At 43.4% G+C, this 27749-nt stretch overlaps 1 protein-coding gene across 1 annotated transcript in view; it reads left to right on the top strand.

Annotated features, from left to right (window-relative positions):
• PDCD1LG2 (programmed cell death 1 ligand 2) overlaps positions 1–27749 on the top strand; it is a 59116-nt gene that overhangs the window by 14473 nt on the left and 16894 nt on the right. Inside the window, exons 3-5 of the mRNA XM_043565189.1 lie at positions 7092–7397; positions 16305–16574; positions 23558–23692. Of these exons, the coding sequence (XP_043421124.1) occupies positions 7092–7397; positions 16305–16574; positions 23558–23692 (711 nt within the window). The remainder of the gene's footprint in view (positions 1–7091; positions 7398–16304; positions 16575–23557; positions 23693–27749) is intronic.

Below are 27749 nucleotides of genomic sequence, written 5' to 3'. Positions count from 1 at the left end.
GTAGTCATTAGGTGTCGCAGGCAAGTTTCCCTCAAAACTAATGTCCTTTCTACCTTACCAGCCTACAGTGATGATAATCATCAAAAATGGCAGACTTATTGGGGTGCCTAGGTGGCTCAGTCGGCTAAGCATCCGACTTCAGCTCAGGTCATGATCTCATTGTTTGTGAGTTCGAGCCCCGCGTTGGGCTCTGTGCTGACAGCTCGGAGCCTGGAGCCTTCTTCGGATTCTGTGTCTCCCTCTCTCTCTGTGTCCCTCCCCTGCTCATGCTCTGTCTCTCTCACTCTCAAAAATGATTAAATGTTTTTAAAAATGGCAGACTTATTAAGTTTTTTTTCATTTTCTTATTAAGTTTTTAGAATTCTTTGTATATTCTAGATGGAAGTCCTTTATCAGACGCATGATATGCAAATATTTTCTCTCAGTCTGTGGCTCATTTTTTATTCTCTTACCAGTGTCTTTTGCACAGCAAAGATTTTAATTTAGATGGAATCCAATTTGTCTTTGTTTTCTTATACGAACTGTGCTTGTGGTGAGATGGCTAAGAACTCTGCCTAATCCAAACTCTCAAAGATTTTTTCCTATCTTTTCTTCTAAACATTTTATTTATTTAAACATTTTTTTTCAATGTTTATTTCTTTTGAGAGACAGAGCGTGAGCGGGGAAGGGGGCGAGAGAGAGGGAGACACAGAATCCACAGCAGGCTCCAGGCTCCAAGCTGTCAGCACAGAGGCTGACACAGGACTTGAACTCACAAGCTGTGAGATCATGACCTGAGCCGAAGTCAGAGGCTTAACCAGCTGAGACACCCAGGCGCCTCTCTTCTAAACATTTTATAGTTGTACATTCTTAGGTTTACCATCCATCTTGAGTTGATTGTTGTCATCAAAGATATAAAGTATAGGTTGAAGATCTTTTTTTTTTTTTTTTGGCATGTGGATGTCCAATTTCTTGAGCCCCATTTGTTGAAAAGACTATCCTTTCCCCATGACTCACCTTTGCACCTTTGTCAAACATCGATTGACCGTCTTTGTGTGGATCTACTTCTGGACTCCATTCTGTAATCTGTTCTGTTGGTCTCTGTGTGTACACTTTCATCCATAGCACACTCTTCGAATTTCTGTAATGTTGTGGTTCTTCTTTTCTTATAATTGAATTTCAAAACCTAAGAACATCTTGTAACCCAGATACATTTAAGGGGAAATATTCATTTCTTTACTTTGTCATGTCTTGGGGGGGAAAGTAACCCCAATTGTTATTCCTTTTATTGATGTTTTCTTCTTTCTCCATCCTCCAGAGAAGAATAAAACCAGGGGGGCACATGACCATGGTGATGCTTGAGGTCACTCTGAGGGTGGGGACCACACCCTGGGTCACTCCACTTAAACTATCTTCAGCCTCTGAAACCACTTGTTTGGACCCCTGAGGTATACAAGGCAGAAAATCAGGTTTGGGAGAGGATTTCTAAGAACTGAGATGCACCCAGGCCGTTTTCCTACAAAGAGAAGCAGATGAATCAGGTGCCCAGAACAGGCTTCTATCCTAAAGCAGGAACTATAGTTTTCTGAAGACTGTGGTTGTGTAAAGCAGCCCCCACCTTTCAAGTTCATTAAGTACACAGTCTGAAAAAAACACTTAAGCTTCTGTTATTAAATGGGGGAAAAAAAGTATAAAATTAGCTTAAAGGGGAAGCTATCTTGGGAGGTAATGCAAATGATTTGTTTTGTGTTTCTGGAGATGTGACAGGTGCTGACTCCTATTGATGCCTGATTGCAAATAAAGTGCACAGCTTCCCCAAGAGCTTTCAGAAAGGTCCAGCACTACTCAAACCAGCTGCTTTGATCTGATTAAAAAGCTGCATATATGAATTTTGCATGCCCCAGCCAAATTTTTTTACCCTTTAATTCAGTCAGGGGGCCCAAATGATAGGAAAACCTGTTTTGCTCTAGGTTTTGCCTGCTTAATTTTGTAGTCGTGGAAATTTTCTGATTTTTTCCTTTGTCTCATAACTTTAGGAGTTCAATGCTAGGTTAAAGCATAATTTCATAACTATGTTAACTTCAAGCTATATTACAAAGGTATAGTCATCAAAACAGTATAGTACTGGCATAAAAACAGACACATCACTCAGTCGAACAGAATAAAGAACCCAGAAATAAGTACACGTGCACAGACATACACACAGAGAAAGAAAATATATTTTTGTTATCATAAAGCTGAAAAGTGTATCTATGTCATTTGTGGATGTGTTGTATACATGCCAGTGGATATATAGTCATATCTGGAGAGTTGTTAGCACAGGCTTTCAAGACACGGAGATCTGAGCTGAAATCCCCACTCCATGAGCTGCCATTCTTTGATCTTGGGCAAGTGGTATCACTTCTGTAAGCCTACATTTCCCCATCATAAGACAGGCATGGTAACTCCCACCTTGCAGAGTTTGGGGAACATCAAATGAGATGCTGATGTAAAGGTTAGCTCAGTGTCTGGCTCATTGTGTTCAATAAATGTTAGCTATCTCTCTGCTTCCCAGTAACAGTCCAAACGCGGGCTAGTGTTAGAACTCTTGTTTCCCAGACACGAATGTTGACATGACTCAACTCAACTTTGTTGGAGTGCAGAGTCTGCTTCCCTAGTCTGAGGCACAGCTTGAGATTCTAAATTCCTAACTTGCTCTGAGGTAAAGCTGAGGGCACTTTGAAAGGCAGGACAATAAAAGGCGTTTGTGTGTGCAGGTGTTTTATTAATCTAACCAGTGGTTCTCAATACCTCTACACGTTAGAAGCTCTCAAGGAAATTTTGTTTTAAAATTGATGCTGGCCTCACAAAAGAATTAGAATTTATACTTACAGGATCCAAGGTGGTACTCTTGTATCCCTTGGGTAAATTCCTAGCAGTGCTGATGCACAGGGGCACTTGTACCCCAATGTTTATAGCAGCACTCTCAACAATAGCCAAATTATGGAAAGAGCCTAAATGTCCATCAACTGATGAATGGATAAAAAAATTGTGGTTTATATACACAATGGAGTAATATGTGGCAATGAGAAAGAATGAAATATGGCCCTTTGTAGCAACATGGATGGAACTGGAGAGTGTTATGCTAAGTGAAATAAGCCATACAGAGAAAGACAGATACCATATGTGTTCACTCTTATGTGGATCCTGAGAAACTTAACAGAAACCCATGGGGGAGGGGAAGAAAAAAAAAAAAGAGGTTAGAGTGGGAGAGAGCCAAAGCATAAGAGACTGTTAAAAAACTGAGAACAAACTGAGGGTTGATGGGGGGTGGGAGGGAGGGGAGGGTGGGTGATGGGTATTGAGGAGGGCACCTTTTGGGATGAGCACTGGGTGTTGTATGGAAACCAATTTGACAATAAACTTCATATATTAAAATAAATAAATAAATAAAAATAAAGGATCCAAGGTGGGGCCTGGTATTTTAAAAAAAAAAAGTCTTTCAGGTGATTCCAATGACGGCCAGAGCTGAGGCTCTCTGGTGATTCCACTGTGCATCGAGGGTTGAGAAAAATACCTTCACACAGTTGTTTGCAAGCATGTTCTTACCTCCTCTGAAATTTACAATAAGCAAGAATAATTTAGGATTTTAAACGTGTATTTCATTTCCTAAACTCATTTTTATGTGATAATCAAGCTCAAAGCTTTGCATGTCTTAGAAGCTTTGAGACAAAACTACACCAAATAAGAACTCATCCTCCAGTTACCCTGGGCCATCAGATATTTGATTCATGTTTGCTAATTGCCCTTTCCTCCCGTGAACATAAACTGAAAACTGTTCACCTGCCTAAGAGGTAACGTACTTTATGCCACAGCCCCTGCACACACACTATAAGGCAGAGGAGAGAAGCAAGCAGAAAATGGATTTTTGTCAAAGGCCCAGAGCGTAAAGAGGGGAGTTCTGCCCTCTGCTATGGGGAGTTCCAGAGGAAGTTACAGACTGTCTCTCTCTGTCATGAGAAGAAGGCCTAAGTGTGGTAAATAAATTTGTCAAATAAATTCAATAGAGGCAACACCCAAAGTCTTCTGACACTTGTTACATCTCAGATTCAGGGACTGAACTTTCTCGCAAGCCCCATTTCTCTTCCCTGTTTCCTGCTTTATCACGTGTAATAAGATAACAGAAGGAGAGTAAGAGTAAATCCCTGCATCTTGCACACAGAAGATGGTTACTATACATTTGGTGAAAGAATCAGTAAATAGTACTCTTCAGGCCAGAGGGCATTTGATAGCAGATAGCTCTGTCTTGGTTATAGGGGGACTTCATAACTCAAAGTTTGGAGATGGTTCCCATCATCAAGGGGTCTACCCTTAAAAGGGTCCTATTATGGAGACCCAGGGTGAGAGGTATTGCTCTCAGGTGTTCAGTGGGTTTCATGAAATGGAATCATGCAGGAAATTCAGAAGCACAAATCTCTTTCCACACGTGTCGTTCCAGAGTCTTCTCAATCTGTCCAAGCAAATGCAGGTGTGATTAGCAGTGTTTTGCAGAGAGGCCCTCATGTTATACACCTGCCCCCGCCCCATCCTGCACCACAGAATGCTGGGCAGATATGAGCTCTAGCAGTGTTAGAAAGGCACCTTCATGTTCTGGTCATGGTTGAAATCGGGTTTGGAGGCAAGATATAAACTTGCCAATCATTTTCGATAAATGTCAAGTTTTGTGCATAACTATCAAGTTTGCTGTGTGATGATTAAGAATGACAGTCTGTGCAATTTGGGTAAGTTGCAGTTTGATGAGAGGAAAACAGAAGTGAGTATGGTTAGGCTTGTCCTTTCTTCTTATTCTCCCTCTTTCTGTCATTGATTTGCCTTTAACTGGAACTTAGTATGTGCTAGGCACTGGAGATACCACAACAGACTCAACCTGGTCAGTGCCTTCAAAGTCTTGCAGGAGAGTAGAAGGAGAAACTCAAGTGAGAAGAGAAATTGCCATGTGAATCCTTCAAGCAACAGGAAACCCACAATTTACATATACTGTAAAATGTGTTGCCCAAGATGGTCAGGGAATGGGCTGTCCTGGTTGATAAATTATCGTGGTCAATAAAGAAAGGCCATGTATTGCATAGGTGGATTACCACTTCCCCAAGAATTAAAACATGGTACAAAAGAAAGGAACTGATGTTTACTGACTGCCTGCTACCTGCCAAAATAAGGCACTTCATATGTGCTATTTTGCCTAGTTTCTCCCCCCCAATACTTAGATGCAGATTCTAGCCTTACACCTGTATAGATAAAGAAGCAAAGACTCACAGAGCTAAATGACATGTTCAAGATCAAAGCACTCATAGTCTCAATACTAGTCAAGGTTCATCTGTCACTAAATCCCATGCTCTAACTGTACCACTTTTCATAATGGTAAAAACTCCTTGAGTAGCATCTGCTCAGATGCCATCCCCAAGTATGTGTCGAATGGATGTTTTGACTCATCAAATTAATGGACGAATGAAGGAAGCTCTCCTGAATACAGTTTTGTCTAATCTTTTGTCAGGATTCAGAAATGACTTTAAGATCTTGCTGCACCTCGGTCATAATGAATATCCATCCGTTAATGATGGAGGCAGCATAATTTTCTACAGTTGCCCACACTTTATCCATGCATACACCACCTTCGTTCATTTTGCTTTGCTTTACCACTCTTCATGCTATTGTTTTTATGGGATTCTTTAAATCAACTCAGCTTTAATTTTTTGAACCAAATGGTATACCCCTGTGATAAATGGAAAACCAGTATAGTATCACTGTTACTGGTAAATAGAGGATATGAACAAAAACAAGTGCAACAAAAGTAGTGTTATTAAATTCTACCCAGATCTACAGTATCTGCCTGGGAACTTCCTGTTTTATTAAAAGAAGAAATAGCGATTGTTGGAGGTGTGAGAGTCTAATTGCAAATTATATGTTGTTTGAAAGACTGAAGTAGAATTGAAGAGGAAATAAATTTCTCTCTGGGTAATTCAGTTCCCTTTAGGCCTTAATTCTACCCTAGATAAAATTATTTCATGTACTTCGTAGGTGCCTCATATTTTGGGAAATACCTTTGCAGTAGAAACTATTGATTTTTAAGTCAAACATCTAACTGGCTCTAAATTTTAACTTTACTAATTGTATGTCCTAGAGTGAATCACTTTGAGCCAGTTTCTTCAACTATAAAACAGTAATAATAATACATATTTCATGGTTATATTTTCAGGATTAAGTGGCATAGTTATAACCTAGCACTTGGGGTGCCTGGGTGGCTCAGTCGGTTAAGCATCCAACTTTGGCTCGGGTCATGATCTCATAGTCCGTGAGTTTGAGCCCCACATCAGGCTCTGTGCTGACAGCTCAGAGCCTGGAGCCAGCTTCAGATTCTGTGTCTCCCTGTCTCTCTGCCCCTTCCCCACTCACACTCTGCCTCTCTCTGTCTCAAAAATAAATAAACATTAAAAAAAATAATAATAATAACGAGCCTAGCACAGTGCCCGGTGCATAATAGGCATACACCAAACATTAATTCTATTCCTCTCTTCTCCTTATTGACAGAAAATAAACTTCTCCAATGGGGTTTATGATGCGATGGGTGAGGGCACTAGGGACATACCTGGGTCTGATCCTGGCTACTTTTCTGTGCCTCAGTTTCATTTTCTAAAAAGAGGATGGCTCTACCTTGCTGGCTTCCTGGGAGGACAAAATGAGACTGTGTGTTAGCAGATGCCTAGCATATACTAAGAACTCAACAAATGATAGCTGTTACTATTACTATCACTTGTGAGGGGAGGTAGTATTTGGCAGGGAATGATATAATTTGATCCATATGGAGAAAATGAGTCTGGGTAATAGCTGACAGGCGAGCCATCAGCTCCACAGTTGTGGAGGGTTGAGAGAAGAGAACTACCTCACAACAGTGGATCCAGAATTCCACTCTTGCCCAGACAGAATAGGGCACAGCAGAGAAAGAGCCCAAAGGACTGCCCAATGCGTGACAGGTGTCTCCTGGAAAATGGAGGTGTGATGGGTCTCCTCAGCTCCCACTCTGCACGGAACTGAAATGTGAAGGCAGACAATGGGAGAATGTTTTGTGTTCTGTTCAGCTTTATTCACAGTGATGGTCTCCCAGGAACTATACACAGTAGACTACGGCAGCAATGTGACCCTGGAGTGTAATTTTGACACTGAAGGTCATGTGGAACTCAAGGACTTAAGGGCCAGTCTGCAGAAGGTGGAAAACAATACATCTTTGCACAGTGAAAGAGCCACTTTGCTGGAGGAGCATCTGTCTCTGGGGAAGGCCTTATTCCACATCCCTCGGGTGCAAGTGAGTGATGCCGGACAGTATCGCTGCCTGATCATCTATAGGGTCGCCGGGGACTACAAGTACCTGACTCTGAAAGTCAAAGGTGAGTAGTTTCAAGGACGAGAATCTTTGGAGGCATCGGCACAAGCAAAAACTGGGAGATGATTACAAGGAGACCGGGCAGTCTTAGAGAGAACAGAAGCACCTGCGCAGAAGTATTTTTTAATCTCTGAGTGTAACGCAGCTGAGGTGAGGGGAAATAGGGGCAGGAGTTGCAAGAATAATGTGGGTCTGGAGGGAAGGCAGGAAATGCGTCCCTGAAAGGCGGGAGGACACCAAAGCTAAGCCCTGCCTTGCCCACAGTCCTCCAAAGGAACAACACTGACCTGATTGTTAAGCTCCTCTTTGAGAGAAGCTCATTCCTCTGGTCCAGAGTTTTTTAAGCCGTGTTTGCCAACCATTAATGGATGGAAGTATGAATTTAGTGAGTAGCAACCAGGTAGGTGTCTTTTTCCCAATAAAATGAATGAGCAAAATGAATAGATCAGAAGGCATCACATAGTAGGGCTGAGTGTTGTCTTGTGACACTCTTGTTTCAGAGGTGTGTGCGCGTGTGTGTGTGTGTGTGTGTGTGTGTGTGTTGGTTGGTTGGTTTGTGATGTAAAATATTTTTGCTCACTCTGGGTCACAGTTTAAGAAGTTTGGAAAACACTGCTCTTGTCCAAGCTTCACCTATTGCAGATGAAGCAGCTAAAGTCCAGAGAAGTCAAGTGGGTAGGCTGGGGGAGCCCCGTTAAGTCAATAGCTGTCCCCATTCCTCTAGGTTAAGGGCTCTCCTTACCCCGATACAAGCCAAGAACCTAAATCCGAAGAGAATCTTCAAGGTCATGTTTGTTCTGGAAAAGGTCATTTTGGAAAAGACCATAAAAGAACAACAGATTTGGCTCTGTTCATCTGCTTGTGTTTTTCATCCTGCCCAGACTGCTCTGGGTTTTTTCTCTGTCCCCTTCCAATCTCACCCATTAGGCCTCAGAGGATCTGTTCTGTCTTCTGGAAAGTCCATAGACTTTGGTCCCTAAAGACCATTGACCTTGGCAGCAATGTTGTAACTTTATGATCTGGCATAAAGAAGGACAAACTAGAAGGGTTAGACATAAGGGTGAATGTTGTTTCCACCTGTGGCCTTGGGCAGGTTATTTCACCTTTCACAATCTCACATTTTTCTTATTTGTAAAACGATAACAATAGTAGCACCTACCACATAGGATTATTGTAAAAATTGAGATAATGAACATAGAGAACTGAGCATGGTGCTTGGCACATGGTGAGTGTCCAGGGAGTGGGTTTAAAGACCTCCTCTCATCTCAGACATCAATAAGTCATCAGGAAAGTCATGTGCCTGGATGTAACTGACTTCCACCTTCACTGCATTTCCTACATCCAGAACTGGAATGAACACTACAACTTTGAAGTTAGCCTGAGTTCAATTGATGGGAAGAAAGAGGCCTCTTTGAAGTTAGCCTGAGTTCAATTAATGGGAAGAAAGAGGGCTCTACATTGTCATGATCTCCTAATGTGTTCAGTATCTTCACCCTTCACTCCCTGACTCCACGTTTGTTAATCTCTATTTAAGTGCTGTAATGCATCTAGGGTCTCTGGGCAATTGGGGGCCAGTCATTTCATGCTTTCTGTCCAATTGAAGGCTGCCCTTCATTTCTGGAAAGCCACTCTACCAGCTTCATCACCTAGCTCAGGGATGACTCAGGTGTGGAACAGGTTAATTCCTTAAATCCGAATTATTTATTCTTTAAATCATTGATGGTCTTTGAGCTAAGGTAGATGGATATACGAAAACTATACTAAGGTATATGGATATATGAAGACAGTTTTAGGAAATGAGTTTCTAATTCCTAATCTTCCCCAACTGCTCTTTCCCCAGATTGAGTGTGCCTGAGAATACGCCTTCCAGGCAAGTCTCTTGGGGTTCCCCTAAAACACTTCCTCTTTGATCATTGCCTTCTTCCACTTCGTAAAAAGTGTGCCTCTCACCCATTGTAAATATGGTGCATTGCTCTGGGGCATAGAAAAACATGGTGCTGACCAAAAGAGTGATTAGAAATATTGATACCATATCAAACTTTAAAGACTAATAAATACTTCTGAAAAATAAGTGATATCAAGTTCTGTGTTCAACAAATTTGGAGAAGGCCCTAATAGAGTTAATAGATGATAGCAAAAAATGAAATAGTTTTTTTTCCATGTAAATCATAATGAAGTGACATTCCTGTAACAAAACTGCTTCTTCTCCCACTTACTTATTCACATGAGTAAGCCCTTCTTGCCACAAAAACGGAAAGTCAGAAATAGAACCGATGCTTACCCTTGCCTCGTTCCAACCACAAAGTCCTATACATCCTCAGATAACTGGACAAGTTGAAAAAGAGAACCCCATCCATCCTATTAAGAGATACATTTCTAGTCAACTTGCCCTTTTATGCTTAATCATTATCACCATTTTTACATTTGGATCTTACATGTGCTGATAACAATAGAAATGAGATTTCCTTTTTTTAGTATTTTAAATGTTTTTATTTACTTTTGAGAGAGAGACAGACAGGCAGATCATGAGCAGGGGAGCAGCAGAGAGAGAGGGAGACCCAGAATCTGAAGCAGGCTCCAGGTTCCAAGCTGTCAGCACAGAGCCTGATGCGGGGCCCGAACTCACCAATGTCAGATCATGACCTGAGCTGAAGTTGGTTGCTTAACCAACTGAGCCACCCAGATGCCTCAGAAATTAGATTTCAGTGCACAAGAAAACTATGAACACTTGAAGCCTCGTGATCACAAGGAAAAAAACGACCCTCAAGAGCGAGATGTATTTTGTTGTTGCAAAGAAACATAAGGATAATCAATAAAAGAACTTCCAAACATGTTGCGTTAGGATAAAATCCTGCATAAAAAGTGGAATGGGAGCGGAGGGTCACAGAATGACACAGTGTGAAAGAGAAACCGTGTAAAGCTCGGACCATTAGAGAATTTTTGTATATATTTTTCCACAGATGGTGGCGTGTATAAAAGATATCTAGCTATCTTTTGCCCTCTAGACACCATTAGATACATCTGTAAGAGTCAAATCATTGTTTTACTTAGAATATAAATATTTTTAAAATGCTAAACATAATCTATTTTCCCAATATAGAAACTTAGGAAAAATTTTTTTTTAATTTTTTTAATGTTTATTTATTTTTGAGACAGAGAGAGAGCATAAAATATAAATATTTACAAAATGCTAAACATAATCTATTTTCCCAATATAGAAACTTAGGAAAAATTTTTTTAAATTTTTTTTAATGTTTGTTTATTTTTGAGACAGAGAGAGCATAAAATATAAATATTTACAAAATGCTAAACAATCATTTTCCCAATATAGAAACTTAGGAAAAAAATTTTTTTAATTTTTTTTTTAATGTTTATTTATTTTTGAGACAGAGAGAGACAGAGCATGAATGGGGGAGGGTCAGAGAGAGAAGGAGACACAGAATCTGAAGCAGGCTCCAGGCTCCAAGCTGTCAGCACAGAGCCTGACGCGGGGCTCGAACTCACGGACAGTGAGATCATGACCTGAGCCGAAGTTGGACGCTCAACCGACTGAGCCACCCAGGCGCCCTGAAACTTAGGAAAATTTTTAAGAACCGACCTAAGACGTGTGAGAAGGGGCATACTGCATCCAAGTCCTTTTAGAAGGAATGCAAGCAATAACAGAAAAAGCTGAAGACCGTCAGCTGAGAGTATTCTAACCTGATCAGGGGTCTCTGGAGAAAGCAGGGGAGATTTGGGACCTTAGTAAGGATTTGTTTCAACGAAACAGGACTAGAGGAAGGATGTGCTTTTTCCTTAAAATGCCTCATCTATGGCATAAACTTGAAAACAGATTTATAGCAACTTCTTGGACGTCCGGGCAATATTTCATATGAAATACAGTGAAAAGAGAGCTAACTTCAAAAGTACAGGTAAGTCAATACTAGGTAGAGTGGCTCGAGAGTCCAGAAGAGAGGTTTCTGAAGGGGAAGGCTGCCACTACAGGACTGTGAGTAACCTGTCCGAGGGAGGTCCGGGAGCATGGCCTAAGAGAAGAGCGCCATGACCCCGAGAGGCCAGAGAGGCCAGGGCTTACGCTCTCAGGTTGAGAACTGGCCTATGCAAAGGATCCCAGACAGTCCCAGAACAAGTCGTAAGAACACAAGAGCCAAAGCAGCCTGAAGTCTCCAGGCAGGGTGGGAGATGGGGATGGGAGACAGCCAACCCCCAGAACAGGCTGAGGCTCACGGAAGTGTTTCCAACCGGTGAAAAAGCCCAAGCTCCATGGGCATACAGCTTGAGCAAGTCGAGGAAGGAGGTGGCAAGGCTTCCATTTTTCTCTCACAATGGCCTTCACCCTAAGGAGGGCAAGACAAAGGGCATGGGTGGGGTGGGGGGGGAACAGCCCAAGGGAAGTGATGCAGCCTGGAAAAGATAATGACAGCCTCTGGACCTAGAGAAAGCATTTGCTTAAGACACTTACTAATAGGGCTAAATCTCTCCTTTCAGTGCCTTTCCCGACTTGGGGAAACAAAAGGGTAATAAGGAAAGCTGGAGTTAATTAAGAAAACAATGTCCCGAATTCTGAAATGAGGAAAAGTGCCTGCAACTTACAAACTATTTAACTTGAAGTTCCCCTGCAGCTCATTTAACAGACAAATTGGGAGCAAGCCTAAAAGATTTATTTCAGCAATTACTACAAACCCGCCTATGTTCTGTTAAGACCGAGGTATTTGTAAAACTATATTTTTTCACCTTAATTACTATCATTATGATAGAGCAGATAATACAATGTGCAGCTTTCTCTTTATTTCAGAAATGCTAGAGTTGCCAGTAGCATAGGGATCATATAGTGAGAGACGACCAGGGAAACAAAAACCATTTAAACCAGTAGAAATTTCAATCAGAAAATAGCAATTCTTTTGATGGAACAGACTGAACAGCCAACCTGGGAACAGTGTGGCAAATCGGCAATTAGCAAGAGCAAGAAGCTGTTGCCCGCACTGGACTGGAGGGAGAGGGGGAAGGCAGGAGTACTGGAGTTCAGAGGCCAAGGTCATTCTACAGACGCTAGAACCACAACGGGCCCATCCAGTGGTAGCAGGAGCCGAGGAAGAGATGTGGGTGCTGGTGGAGAGGCCCCTATAGCATAGAGCATAGGGGAGAAATACCCCGACTTCTCCCTCCCGTTTGCCCTCCAGTCTTCCCACCATGCCTCCTATTGGCTGTCAGGAGCCTGGGGAGATAGCCTGCAGGAGTCTCCTAGATCATTCATTTAGTAAAATTGATCTCATGACCTTAGACTGTATTAAAACCCTGTGTTGGGCCTAAAATGTGCTCCACACATAGGAAGTAATTAGTCCCACTATACTTTGTGCTGCTTAGGTAAAGTCTGGAATATAGGTCATGTTATACTGGCAAACAAAGTGAATCCAAGTCTGGTCTGAAAACTGTCCTCTGAGATAGGGTTGAAGGAAGCAGCCATGTTTTACCCAGAAGTCAAAGACGATATGGAATCTTGCCAGTTATCTTCAAACACCCGAAGGATCATATGCAACAGTGAATAATAATTGCTAACATTAACCGAGTTTTTGCTATATTCTAGGCACCTAAGTCATTCAATCATCTAACACCTCTGTTAAGGATAAGTATTATTGTACAACCAGAAGGGTCGACAGGTCATGTAACCAGCCCTTGGCTCAGCATAGTCAGACCTTTCAGACTTCTGTCTACTATGCTGCCCCCATGTTGTCTTATTAAACCAGGCAATTACCAATGGGTTGAAGCTGCCCAGAAGCAAAGTTTGGCTTGGCAGAAGGATGATCTTTCCAATGAAAGTTTAGCTTTCTTATTGCCTAATCATGGTAATGGCTACTCCTGAAAGTAGGAGCTTCCATTAATCGATGTATTTTGCCCAGAGTTAGTTATCTAGCAGGTTACTAATATCAGAAAAGTGTTAGTAAGATAAAAAGGGACATTTCATAAAGATAAAGTCAAGACAACAGGGAGACATAACAATCCTTAATGTGTGTACATCTAGCAACATAGCTTCGAAACATATAAAACAAAAATAAAACAGACCTAAAAGGAGAAATAAATCCTCAGTCATGTTTGGAGATTTCAACTCATCTCTACTATAATGGATAAACAAAAAAGAAAATAGAAGGGTTCAGTAAACACAACCATCTTGGCCTAACTGACACATACAAAACTTACACCCAACAACTGCAGAGTAGGAAGTTGGACTATTTTTAACTTTAAGATGACTTTCATCTCTGAAATTCTAAAATTTACTCATCTTTTCCTAAGAATATCTCCCTTAGTCCAGCTTCCCTGTTGTGTGTTGCTAATAATGTATTTTCGGCCACTTCCCAAATATGCATGAGGCTGTGGAGGTGTCTTTAATGTTGTAAACATGCAGGCTGTGGGCTCCCATCCTTTCCCCAAACCTTGCTGGTTCTTTTAAGTGAACATCTCTTTCATCTGCTTCCTCATTTGTATATCCCACATTATAGCCTCAGCCTACCTCCCAATTCCTGGCCCCCTGACCTCTGAAACCACCTCTCAACCTGGCCCTCAACCTGGCTTCTTGTTCTGAGCTATCCTGCAGGAACCAGCCACACCTTCATATGCAACACATTGCTGCTATGAACCCATTTCTTCTTCTCCATCCCCCCAAAGACCCCAGAACTTACAGAAATAATCCACACCAAAATAGGATGAAATGATTATAAGAGGACATCAAACCAAGGGAAAATACGTGTAGGTAAATAACGTAAAATGAGAGATAAGTTCATGCTTCATGCCTCAAAAATTCATGCTTCAAATACTATTGAATTGTTAGAGGTAGATCAAAATTGGCTTCAAGGGCACTGGTAGGTCTAACCGGTTCAACTCCTCAGCAGGATGCTTCAAAACCTGCTTATCCTCATCTTCCACTAGTTCCGTGTGCCCCTAATTCCCCCTGGGAAAACATGTCCCTCCCCCCTTCCTGTGTCTATTGCTCTATCCCCAGACTTTTGCAATTACAGAGAGAATCATCGATTCCAATGCAGAATTCAGAATAATGTGGCCACGACTGGCATGAGTTCAAGTCCCTCTACCTACCCCAGATTCCAGCTGTTTGGAATTTTACCTACCTCATAGGGTCCTTGGAGAGTTTAACTGGGATAATGTGTGTCAAGGAGCTAGAATCAGGTTTTAGAGCCACTCACCCCTGTTCCTCTCCTTGGACCCCTGGTCCAAGTCCTTGACCAGGTGAGCTCTACGCGCAAGAACCAATAGCCAAATGGGAAATGAACTCCATTTGTTAAATTAGTAACTGGATGGGCACATGATTTTCTCCCTTCCCCTCTCGGTACCTTAAGGCTTCTCTGGTGATTTACACTGGAGAACATGACTTAGAATAAGGGCCTCTTTTTTCCTGCACCCCCATCCTAACTTAGAGTCCATGTTTGCCAAACAGACCCTAAAATTACTCATCTATCCAGCCTCATGGATAATAAAGTCCATCCCACCCACCCAGTCACAAGCAGAAGCTGGAATACTGTGAGCCAGGAAGATTTCAGAGCTTTTTGAGACAGGCAGGTCAGTAGGCCCAACTGAGTATGCTTTACTGCATGGAGACAAGAACTTCAAGAGAGGCCCACAGACCGTGAACCACGCTTCCAGATGAGGTCACTCACCGCAGTGAACAGTGACCCCGTGAGCGTCTTTGGCTATAACTAATCAAATTAGCAACTCACAACACAGAGACACAAAGGGAAGTACTCAAGGGGCAAAACTGTGGAGAGGGGCCTGAACATTCCTCCTCCTTCCACAGTACGTGAAATCACACAGCGTGAAGCTTAGCACCTAGAAAGCACTTACTACCTCATACACATTTGATGTTTTCCACAGGGCTGTCCTCATGATTTTAATGTAAAATTGCTTTTCAGCATGGGTGTGCCTGTTGATACTCCTCCCAACAGTAAGAAAAAAATGGTTTCATCACACCTGAGCCACAAACACAAAGATTGTATCAAAATTCTGTTTCTTAAAAATTTCCTAGCTAATGGAAGTTAGTACTCATTTCCACTTCCCTTCACCAAAAACCCAACAGATTACTTTCCATACTCCCTGGTATCTGCATATGTTGTTAATATGTCTTTATTTTGGGCTATCATCTAAGATAACAATTTGTCCTTGTGTCTTACTGCTTTCGATGTCATTTGTATGCATTTTAGATCTCAGTTTTTTAGAGGGTAGGGAGCCACTTTGGATTAATTCACTCAGCATACATTATACACAGGTGTGTGTGCGTGTGTGTGTGTGTTGTACAGGATAAGTAAGTAATATAACTAATTCTTAACTCTTTATAGGTAGAATCTAGGTCTTTATTTTTTTCTCCTCCTAATTTCATAGAGAAGGGAGGAAATGGGGAAGTGGGAAGAAAGTTTTCTTCTGAAAAGATGTTGGAAGAAGCACCAAGTAAAACAAGAATGTGGGGATTATCTAGTGATTTCATTTAACCACCTTCTGTCTTTTCTCCAGTCCCCGGTTGTAAGATAATTTACAGGAAGACAGGAAGCCACAGAGTGTGATAGTGGAAAGCATTGTTGAGACTTGGAATCAAACTTCCAATGTGCACATGTTGGCTCCAGCAATTATTAAAGCCTGGTGACTCTGGGCAAAATACTCAACCTCACTCGCTTCAGTTACCTCCAACAAAAATTGGGAATACCAACACCAGCATTTTTGTTATATTATAAAAATGAAATCCTTCGATGTCAGTAGCATGATATCTGGGACACAGGAAATGTTTACAAAATTAAAAGCATAATTACTTAATATTGATAATGATAATTTTAGCCATTTCACATGGCAGTGAGTACGGAGATCTCTAGGAATCAGAAAAGAAAAACTTACTTCTTTTTCTTTTTGTATTATCCAGCTTCCTACAAGAAAATAAACACTCATATCCTTAAGATCCCAGGGGTAGATGAGGTACAGCTCACCTGCCAGGCTGAAGGTTATCCCCTGGCAGAAGTGTCCTGGCCAAACGTCAGCGTCCCTGCCAACACCAGCCACACCAAGACCTCTGAAGGCCTCTACCGGGTCACCAGTGTTCTGCGACTAAAGCCACACCCCGGCAGAAATGTGAGCTGTGTGTTCTGGAATGCCAACGTGAAAGAACTTACTTCAGCCGTCATAGACCCTCATGGTAAGAGCAGCCCACCCTTCCCGACTCCAGTAGTCAGGAAGTAGATGGCATACTCAGAATGAGTAATTGGAGGATAATGTAATAAAAAGTCTATTTGTGGAGGTGTGGTCAGGATCTAGAGAAGCGAGTAAGGTTATTGCCAGACCCTGGGGCTTCAACAGTCAGAGGAGTGACTGCTACTGTTGGGGTGGTTCCCGGATGGAAGCCAGGGAAACAAATACCCCAACCTCACACTCCCCCCAGCCTCCAGGCTGCTGCCTGTGCCTCCCATCCGCGGCACCCAGCTGCGAGTCAGAGAACAAGGGAGTCCCACTTACGTGTTTCAAAAAGGCCAACCTCTCAGAGCTCAGAACCCAGTGTTGAAGTGCAGAGGGTGAATCTGAAGAGGAAACAGATAATAGCCAGCATGAAAGCTAATCACTGTAATTCGGGCACGGTGCCTAGAGAGTCAGCAGAATAAATGTGACTTTGCTGGCTCTGCTGACACTCAGGTGGGTATGGGGTTTTCAAGGAAAGCTGGCCTTTTGTAAAATCTTTCAGAGCCTTTGCTGATGGCTCTGTGCCCCATACTTTAGAACTTCATACACCAGGGAAATTTCAAACAATTTGGGAGTCTGTTTTATTTGGTAGTTGCTGGGTAAGAACATCTATTTGCCAAATAAGAGCAACTCTACACCTAGTATCAAAATTCTTCCCTAAGAGACGGGTCACCTTCTCACCAAGCTCATCATAAGGTTCCTCTTGCCCCATCTAACAAACTGCTGCAAACTTTGTGGGCTTGAGACAACACGAATTTATTAGCTTATACCTTTGAAAATCAGAAATCCCAAATGGGCTTCACTGGGCTTCAAAGTGTCGACAGGATTGCAGAGGCTCTAAGGGAGAATTATATTCTTGTTTTTTCTAGCTTCTGCATTCCTTGGCTCATGGTCCCTCTTCCACCTTCCAAGCCACCAGCTGCATCCCTCAGACGTCTGCTTCTGTCATCACATCTTTCTTTAATTCTCCTGCCTCCCTCTTCCACCTTGTAGGGACCCTTGTAATTGCATTAGACGCCTTCCCCCAACCTGATAATTCAGGTTAATTTTCCCATTTCAAGGTCCTTAATATAATCACATCCGCAAAATCCCTTTTTGCCTGTGGGGTAACACGTTCACTGGTTTCAGATATCAGAACGTGGACATCTTTGAGGGAGCCATTATTCTGCTACCGTACCAGCAAAGGATATAATCTCCGAATAGAGGGCAGTCCCTAGCACTGCTTAAATTTGACATAGTTTATAGAAACTTTAATATTGTCATTATATTCCACTTTTTGCCCTTTGTCTTAGTTAGACAAAACAGAGCCTATGATAGGAGCTCGTGTGGCATGCCAGTATTTAGGTGGTGGCCTCAGGGAGCAGGGATGGGAGGCTTAGGAGATTCAGACCGGAAGCAAGAATTGAAGTTGTTGCTATCAGCAAAACGGGAGCTCAAATACCCAAAGACCACCTGGGAAGTGTACAGACAGCCTCCCACGATGCTCACTCAAAGCACTTCAGGTGGAGGTCATCTCCTTTCACCCCTGTTGGTTGACAGCAGTCTGCAGGACTGTGCACTCCATGCTGGGAGCTATGCATGCATGTGGGCTGAGTGAGTTCCCCCCAGCACCTGTAGTGTCAAGTAATCCCAGGGCAGAAAGCAAAGTACCCATTTGAGGTGAATGAAGCAAGTCAAAGGTCACCAGACTTCTCCCGAGCTGTGGCTGAAGTTAGAGGTGAAACCAAGAGGAAGTGAGACAGGACTGCAGCAGTCTGTCCCTTGCCCTATAAGCCCCGTGACTAAGCCTTCAGGCTGGGAGGCAGCCATGAAGCCATATGGTATCTCTTCACAAGATTTCATAGGCAAGAGTTCATAGGACAAGCTACAGTTCTGGCTGCTGAAGTGGATGCCAAGCCATAACCGATCATTGTCCTCTCTCTCATCCCCACACATTCTAGATCTCCCTCACTCAGCACTTCAGATGGAGCAGAGGAGTGGGGGCGGGGAGGGGGCTGGTGACTCTCGCTTTCAACCCTGAGAGCACCGAGCCCTTGGTTGCCTTGTCCTGAACAGACGGACTTGCTGCAGTTGCCTTTTCTTTGTTATCACTGAACGTGGAAGTACAAAAATTAGAGAATCCATGGATCCCCGAGTTCCAGACCTAACCTTCTGTGCCTGCATTAGGTAGCAGCTCTCACGTTCTTCATGGTAATCAAGACTAATTGCTCTGTCAGTAGAGAAATTCTTTTCTCTGCCTGCTGGTCCACCCATGGGTAGAACTCAAGCTATGAATTTAGATGCAGTAGAGCGTATCCCTTGATGGAAGCATTTGCCACTAGGAAGCTGGACCTTTAATCCAGTAGAGCCTAAATTTGTGCGGATAAGAAGGAAAAATCCCACATGTGGGTCACTGAACATAACAGTGAGAAGGACCAAGCTTCAGCATTGAGGAAACCCTGGCACAGAAGCAGCATGTGCTTGAGGTGAGACTATCGGGGGAAGTGAGTCAGAACCTGACTGGAACCATCCATCATTCAGCCACATTCAGCCCTGGCTGAAATCAGGGCTGGGACAGACAGGATAGAAGCTGGGGCATCAAAGATATCTGCTCTATCTCAAATTAATTTATATTTCATCATGAACTGGCAGGACTGAGGACTTTGAAGTGACTCAATCCCCATCTCATCATTAATTTCCCAGGATTTTCTTCGGGAGGAAAAAACTCTCCCTGATATAGTTTTCAGGGCAGACAGCCGCCTTCTCATTGCCACCCCCTCTACCAACCCCCCCCCCAATCTATCCACACTTTACTACCCAATTCCAACACTAAGGTTAGCCCAGCTTCTTTCTAACTGAACGGATTTGAGAAAGTGAGACAGTAAAGAGAGATGTCATGCTAAGAATCTTGGTAGAAATGAAGACATTAGAAACACCTCTTTTTTAGGGTCAACTTTGAGGAAAAATAGTGAATTAGGCAAGCTGGTCTTTAACGTTCTCTACCTCTCTTTTTATCACAGTGCAGATCGTGAGACTTGACACCTGATGAAAATTGAGATACAATTAATTCATACTAGGGCTTTAGAGGCTTAAATACTAACAGTCACAGAGGAATTTATTTTTCTTGGAATTGTTGAGTAACTGTCCTTTGCTGTGTGGAATTTCCTGCCTGGTTAAGTGTAGGCCAGTACTTTGGATGGAATGTGGTTTTCCAGAAGGATCAGGGAAATAGGGGCCTGGGTAAGATGAACTTGGAGATAACTGGAATCTAGCCTTTGCACCACCGATTACATCAGTGTTTTTTTCTTTGCGGTGGAGAAGTAGGAAGGGCACACTGACCATTCCTCTGGAGACTTTGAACCAGTGATAAATTATGAATGAATGAAGGTGGTTCTTCTTTCCATGGAAGTCAATGTAGCTGAATGAATAGTCAACAATCACAGGAGAGGCCCGTGGGGTCTGCATCAGCTCAGGATCTTCTAGGATATCACTCATAAATGTAACTGGCAAGGGCACGGAGAGATTTTCATGCAGTTAGAGACTTTCAGCCTACATTTACCTATCCTTCCCAGAATTATATTCATGCTACTACCTCCTGACATGGTTCCTGGGCTCTGGTCAGCTCTCCTTCCTCACCAGTGCTCTCTGAGATTTCTGGCACCTCTCCCACCCCCATGATTTCTCTGCTGAGGCAGTTTCTTCCACAGAAAACATAATTACTCACCCTCTTCACTGCCTTGAAGTCTGCCCTCTCTCCAGAGCAGCTTAGATAATCCCAGGGCACAAGGGGTCCTTCCCTTATCTCTTCTTCTAAGACTGATTACCTGTACCATGACTTGGCTTGCCTGTGACTATACTTGTCTTTTATCTTTCATTGTATTTTAATTGTTCACATGGGTCTTCTTTGTGGCAAAAACTAAAACAGTATGCCCATACTAAGCTAAAACACACTGCCCATACTAAGTGCTCAATTAATGTCAGATTAGTGGGTTGGAGGATTGGCCTTGATAAAACAGTCCCATTATCCCAACCAACAGACTGTGTAGACCACCAGATCAGAGCAGTCAAGTGACCCCCTGGTTTGTAGCACTAATACCAGCAACAAATAACCAGTCACACATCCTCCCACGGTTCCTGGCATTTTAAGCTGCTTTATGACTGTCCTTTTTCTGGTCATTCTCATCAGTTGAGTTGCTCATTGCTGGTTCTGTGACCCATCACAAACTTCTCTAGAAGTCAGTGAATAAAGCAAATAGAGCAATGAGAGTCTGGTGGTGGGAGGTGCCCCAGTGTTTGTAGGATGGATGACTGAACATCCTAACTTGATCAGAAACAAAAGGGCAATGAGTCCATTTTCCTTTTGAAACAGGGTTTCCTCTGCTCAGCCCATTGTTGCATTTCATGAGGAAATATAATGGGATTGGAACACAGGAAGTAACTATAAAAACATTTTTATGGGGCCGGAAGTGAAACAATCCAAGGAGACCTGGAGGGGACTCTCTGGCAGTGGTCAAGAGCATGGGCTCAGAAATCAAACAGACTTGATATTTAAATCCTCTCTCTGCCACTAGTAGCTTTCAGAACATGAACATATAACTGAGTCATCCTAGAACTTGGTCTCACATTTGTAGAATAAGAATAATGACAGATACCTTAGAGGGTGATGGTGAGGATTAAATGGAATATGCCTGCTAAGTCCTTAGCACTCAGAAAGTATGGAAATGGGGGGGGGAGCGGGGAATATAGTGCCTCTACCAAGAAGCATGGCTTCCTTGAATGCATGGGACTGTGGGGAGGATGAAACCTAGTTTTCCCATTGTATCATCATATCATTGTTAAGTAACATGTAATTATTATAAAATAATTTATAAGAATATGTATTAGAATAAAGGTTAAGCTGCTACAACAGAGAGACCTCAAAATGTGACTCAAACAAGATAGAAGTCTATTTCTCTCTTAGGTAATTCAGAGCAGGTAAGTATCTATATTCCATAAAGTTATTCAGTGATCCAGGTTCTTTTCATCTTGTTGCTCACCGTTCTCTAAAATGTTTTCTCTGTTGAATTGTCAAAGCCGGGTCACTGCCACATCAAAAAGGAAAGAGAGTCAGAAAGGAAAGTCAGAAAGGAAAAAGAATGGTGGAAGACTTATCCAATGTTTTAAGGCCAAGGCTCAGAAGACCCATGACTTGAACTTAGTTTACATGGCTGGCCCACATCTAACTGCAGGGGAGGCTCCAAACTGTAGTCTTGAGAAGCCATGTGTCCAGCTAATGACCTCATACTCGGGGAAAAGAGAGAATGGATTTCAGGGATAAGCATCAGTCTGCCACAAGGTAAATAAGGACAGGGAGGATCGGGCTAGGTAGACTAGATAGACAGTGATTAACTCAGCCCAACAAATCCTTATTGACCTGTTTCATGTAGCTGGCACTTGGCTCTATAGGGGATTCAGAGATGACTTAGGTGAAGTCTTTGTTCTCCAAATACTTACAGTCTAAGCAGACTGATGTTCATTGTTAGAAAGTCTTGAGGGACGAGTAGAGCTTCTGTATGCAGAAGGGACTGTGAAGAAATCTTCAGAGGACAAGGGTTTGTAAAGAGTCACTGAGGTAAGGACTTCTGTTGTGCGGACACTGAAGGTCTCAGAGCCCCTTGACTTACAGTGCTACTGCAGTGGTACTTAATAAGCACTTCCTAAAAGTAAAAGAGCTGTTGTAATTAGTACAAGCTATCCAATGTGTGCCTGAGCCAGGCTTCTGAATCCTTTCTTCCTTAATGTTCACCACACTGATTTCAATAAAGACAAATATCTGCGGGGATGGGGATTTGATTAAACCAATCTGGGCTTGCAATCCTGGCTTTGCCACTTATTTGGCATTGATAACCTCAGATAGATTTTTTAGCATTTCTGAGCCTTACTTCCTGAACTCTAAAATGAGGGGCTCAGATTAAATGATGTCCAATCCCTTCTCAACTAAAACAATCTGTGATTCTCAGATGGCACTGAGATGGGGGAGAGGGAAGGCAGTTGGCAGGATTGAGCCTTTCCTCCTGAGCACTCTTGCCAGGTTTCTCCTGGACCACAGTGTTATGTTTATTCTGCAGTAGTTACTCCATGTGGCAAAATTCAGGCTTTTGGAAAGGGCACAGCTTACCTTGGGTATGCTTCTTTCTCCCCATTGTGAAACCCCCTCCAGTTCTTCCTCACTGTCAGTCTGGAACCCTTATTCTAACTTCTAGATACTCAGAACTCTCCTTTACAAGGCCTTCCCCTGTCTCCAAAATTGCTTTTCTCACCCGCCTCTCCAGTAAACTCACCTTTTCCTCAGTGCCAGTCCTCAGTGATTAGCTGAGACAAGGAAAAGGACATGCTGTAGTAATTCACACTAAGGTATGAATGTCTGGATTTTGTATGTTAACACTATCTACAATATTATACTTTTTTCCCCAAAATGATCCCTGTTAACCCTTGAAATTGATTGACTAATGGTATAGATTCTACACACTGTGAATGCTTGACAGTGGAGGGGGAATACATGTTTGGGTTGAGAGACCATCCTACTGGAAAGAAAGAGATGATGATAGATAGATAGATAGATAGATAGATAGATAGATAGATAGATAGATAGATAGATAGACAGACAGACACAGTAGATGGATGAGAATGATGAAAACCATAGAATCTGGAACCAGACAGCCTGGATTATATCTCAGCTCTGTCTCTTACAGTGCAACTTTGGAAACATTTCCCAGACACTCTGGACCTCCCTTTCTTCACTGGAAAAATGAGGGTCATAGCAGAGCCTGCCACATAGGATGGTCGTGAGAAGTAGATGAACTAGTACCTGCAGGATACACAGAACAGTACCTGGTTATAACCTCCTCAGATGGTCAACTTGTTGGTCTATCTCTAAGTTCCCATGTAATGGGATTCTGGTGTTGTTTTTTTTTTTTTTTCATCCAGGTGACCTAGAACCCAAGATCCCTTCAAATTGGTTGCTTCCTGTCTTCATCCCTTCCTTCCTCATTGCTTTGATTTTCATAGCTACGATGACAGCCCTAAGGAAACAGCTCTTCCAAAAGCTTTATTTTAGAAAGGGTAAGTGAGTTTTATTCATGGTAACCAAGTGGACTGGGTGTCTGCAATGTGGGGTTCTGCTTGGCCCCAGGAGTCTACAGCTCCCCAGTTTCATACCAATCTCCTCAGGGCTTATGAATCCCTTTGGGCTCATCCTGATGATTTTTTCCCCAGAAGAAAATGGCCCTAGTCTTCTTCAGTGAGCTGAAATCCTCATACGGAATATTTTTAAAGGAATGTTTTGTTCCTATGCTGAAATAGTTTGCTTTGTTCTTTGAGCCAAGAAGAGTCATTAGCCTCATGAGATCAGTGTCATTTTGGTAATGCAGACAACTATGTGGTCAGAGTTCACAGGAAGGAGGATGCCAAGATCACTTCTGAGGATTCCTTCAGTTCTCTCCCCCTCTTTGCACATTCTGGGCGTCAGCTGGGCTAAGCCCTCCCCAACCCCTAGGAATCTGAATCCCTTGGTTGGTAATGAAAGAAGAGAAGTGTGTGAGCCCATTTGCGGGCAGGAAAACTACCTGTTTTGATGGCTCCCTAATGTCTTTCAGTGGCTCCCCTGGAGTCCCTCCTCAGCCTATCCTATTCTCACCCACATACTCCTGTCATGTAACCTTTGAACCCTGGCCAGAATATCTGCAGACTTGTCTTCTGGTTTACTAAACTGCTCCTTTGTCAGCACCCAGTAAGCTCCTCCCAAGGTCTACACATGGCCTTGTTTATAGAAAAGGAAATGACATCTGGGAATAATCCAGTAGGAATTAGGAGTGGCCATTATTTGAGAATTGGGAGGCTTTTTGGTGTTTGTTATGCTACATTTACAATCTAACCTCTGTATTCTCATCTGTCTCAAAATACTATCATGCTCTTATTTGTCCACTGCCCTATGTATGCGTTAACTTGGGTGCTAACCACAAAACTCTCTACTATAGAACCCAAGGAACTATTGTCAAAAGAAAGGGGAGTGGAGGTTGAGGAAGAAGGAAGAAGGGAGGAAGGAGAAGAGGAAGAAGGGAAAAAGAAAAAGAGGAAGAAATGATAGAAATGGAGAGGAAGAGCATTTCACCATAAGGGAGGAATTATAGTGTCTTCTCTGACAGAACTTTAAACAGAATCACTTCTTTTTTTCTTTAAACATTTTATTTGGGGAAGGGGGAGCAGAGAGAGAGAGAGTTAATTTCAAGCAAGCTCCCCCTTAGCACAGAGCCTGACAGGAGTCTTGATCCCAAGACCCTGGGATCATAACCTGAGCCAAAATCAAGAGTCGGATGCTCGACTGACTGAGCTGCCCAGATACCCCAAACAGAATCACTTCCACAAATCTATGACCTCAGAGAGCCATGGCAGATGCCCCTCATTAGAATTTAATCTTCTGTCATTCTTCTTTCACCTCCCCCATACACACCCCTCAGGAGCAGGTCTATACCAAAGTTCTAGGCCTGCGACCTGAGAACTTAGTCACCTGAGAAATGAGCAACAGAGTTTTCTGTCCTTACCCTGTCTGGGAGAATGAAATGGGGTCACACTGAAAGGTAGAGCAGAAAAAAGTCTTTCCCTTATCCTTCACCCCAGTCTCAAGAGTGAGCGAGGCTATCAGTAGTTCCACACTAGGTGCAAGGCTTGGGTACCAACTGTGGTGAGAGACATTTGTTGCTAATAAGAGTTGAGAGAGTAAATTTGCAAATGGTTCCTTATTTGTTTGTAATGAGCCAGAGTGAAATCATGGCTGCCTGTATAATACAACGCCATACCCCAACTCACATGCTCTGGGATCTGCTTTCCTTCATGGGAGGCACATGGACACACATGCACACACATCTGTGTGCCTTGCATGTGTCATGAAAGAAGGTTGAGAATGGCTGACCCTGTAAATAGAGCTTTAAACCAGAGTCAGAAGGCGAGGTTGGGACCTGAAGCTGCCATTTATTGGCTCTATGATCTTGTACGAATTACCTAACTTCCTTGAGATGGCTTTTTCTATCTGTAAAATGGGAAGCGACATGAGAATGAGCGTTTTACTGCTTATTGACCCAACCTCACTGCCACTACTGAGGTTCACCTGGACTGGAACAGAACCCTCCCAACTTGTCTCCCTGCACCCATTTTTGCCACCTGCAGTATGGGTCTATTTTCCCTTCTAGCCAGAACAGGCTTTCAGATTCTCAAGTCTACACGTCTTCATGATCAGACCTCGCCCATGGCTTCCCACTGCTCCCCAGGTGTCGCGACCGGCGCGACAATCACCGAGGTCAGGGTCCTGAGGGTAGGGGAATGCAAGAAAAAAAAGAGAGAAGAGGAAGTTTGGGAACAGGAGGGTCCCCTGGGCTGATGGCCCAAGTGACGGCTTTATTGTTGCTGTACACAATCTTTTATAATATAAGACTCTTATGGATCAGGTCATTCTAAGAATAAACAGGTTTCACATGATCGCTGCCAGCCAAAACATTTAGTTCTGTATACCTTGTGAACTTTCTGAACGGGTCACAAGACCTTGTTGATAGATTGCTAGCAAAACACAGTTCCCATGTTTGTTTCTATCTGACTCGGGGTAGAAAAAGGGAGGTAGCATTACTGCCAACACCTGCAGACCACAGGCTTCAGGAATTAACTTTCTCAGCCTTGACAAGGCTTTCCTATGCCCTTGAAAGTGGGGGAATGGGAGGGGGAACCACCGGGTTGGCTTGAGTCAACAGGGAACGTTGCTCGACCCGGTCTCAGCCTGGCACCGGGGCCCGGCCCCCCACACCTAGGCGAAGTCCCAACATGCCCTGAGTGGTGTGGCTCATAATTCTGGCTTTTTCCTGAGATACCATCACCCTCGTTCTCTAAGCTCTAGCCATGTGAGGGTCCTAAGTCCTCAGTGCCACCCCACCCCTTCAGATCTGAGTTTTCTCATGTAGCACGCGGTCCTCTTAAAGTATTTTCTTCTCCTTGTCCACCTGACTTGGTGAAGCTACTACTTCTTCAAGCCTCTCCTGATTCTGCCCCCCTCACCACACCCATTACAGGACATCCCCTTGTGAGATGCTTCCGGTACCTACTTCTCCTTCCAGCACCCTCAGCACACAGTTATACGTCTAGGACCTGTTTCAATACCTTGGGCCACAAACTCAGTTGCGTCCCTTTTAATTTTCCAACTAATTCCTCAAGCACCCACCTGCCTGTCTTAGACATCCAATGTCTCCCCCTTACAGCATGGACTTCCCCCCCTCCAACATACTGTCACAAGGCCAACTTAGCCCACAGGGCTGCTGCTTCCAAACAGACAGGGAGGCTCCTGGGGAGCCAGGGCGGTTCCCCTGAGGGCCCTGGTTTTGAGCTCTTTCTATTCCCGCCGTGCACATCTCTGTTCCTTCTGGGGGTCTCCATCGACCATGCAAAGGCAGCCTTGCTGGTCCAGATCCCCACGAAGACCAGAGTGACCCAAGCTGATACTTTGCTGGCCCCCCTCATGTGTGCTTCCGTGGTTCCTGAAGCAGGACCCTCAAGGGCTGATGAGGCAGAAGGGGCTTCCCGCTTTCCCCACAGCTGTGCCCAGCCAGCTTCTTCTGGCTGAGGTCTTTATGTTAAGTCTGGGATGCCAGTCCTAACTTCCTTCTCTTGAGTTCCTCTTCAAGCCATTGCTGTCCTGAACTTCTCAGCCTATCAGAGAGAGTCAAGTAAAGGGGTGGCTCTCTTAGTCCCTCTCTGCCCAGAAAGCTCATTGGCTCCTAAACGGACTTGCCCATCTATGACTCAGCGACCAGCTCTGCACACCACGCTGTACAGGGAGGACAGCTGTGGCCAGTCCACAGAAGGTTCTGTTTACCATCTCTACCTGAGAGGAGCCCTCCACAGTGCGGGGCTCCAGGTGACTCACTGTGTTCTAGAGAAGGAGCTGGCAACTTCTGTTGCAAAAGTAATGTAAAGTTCTGCCTCATCTGTTGGTCTTTAAGTTTCATGACTGCTGGGGCTGTGTTTCTCTTATTTACCAATAAATGCCCAGTGTCTGAAACATTGCCTGGCACATGTAGATAGATGTTCAATAAAATTTTACACATTGAACCTACTATACGCAGGTATCCATGCTAACTTG

Source organism: Prionailurus bengalensis, chromosome D4 (genome assembly GCF_016509475.1).
Source record: "Prionailurus bengalensis isolate Pbe53 chromosome D4, Fcat_Pben_1.1_paternal_pri, whole genome shotgun sequence".
NCBI lineage: Eukaryota > Metazoa > Chordata > Mammalia > Carnivora > Felidae > Prionailurus > Prionailurus bengalensis.
The sequence above is the reverse complement of the archived record's forward strand: the minus strand, read 5'-3'. Positions and strand labels throughout refer to the sequence as shown.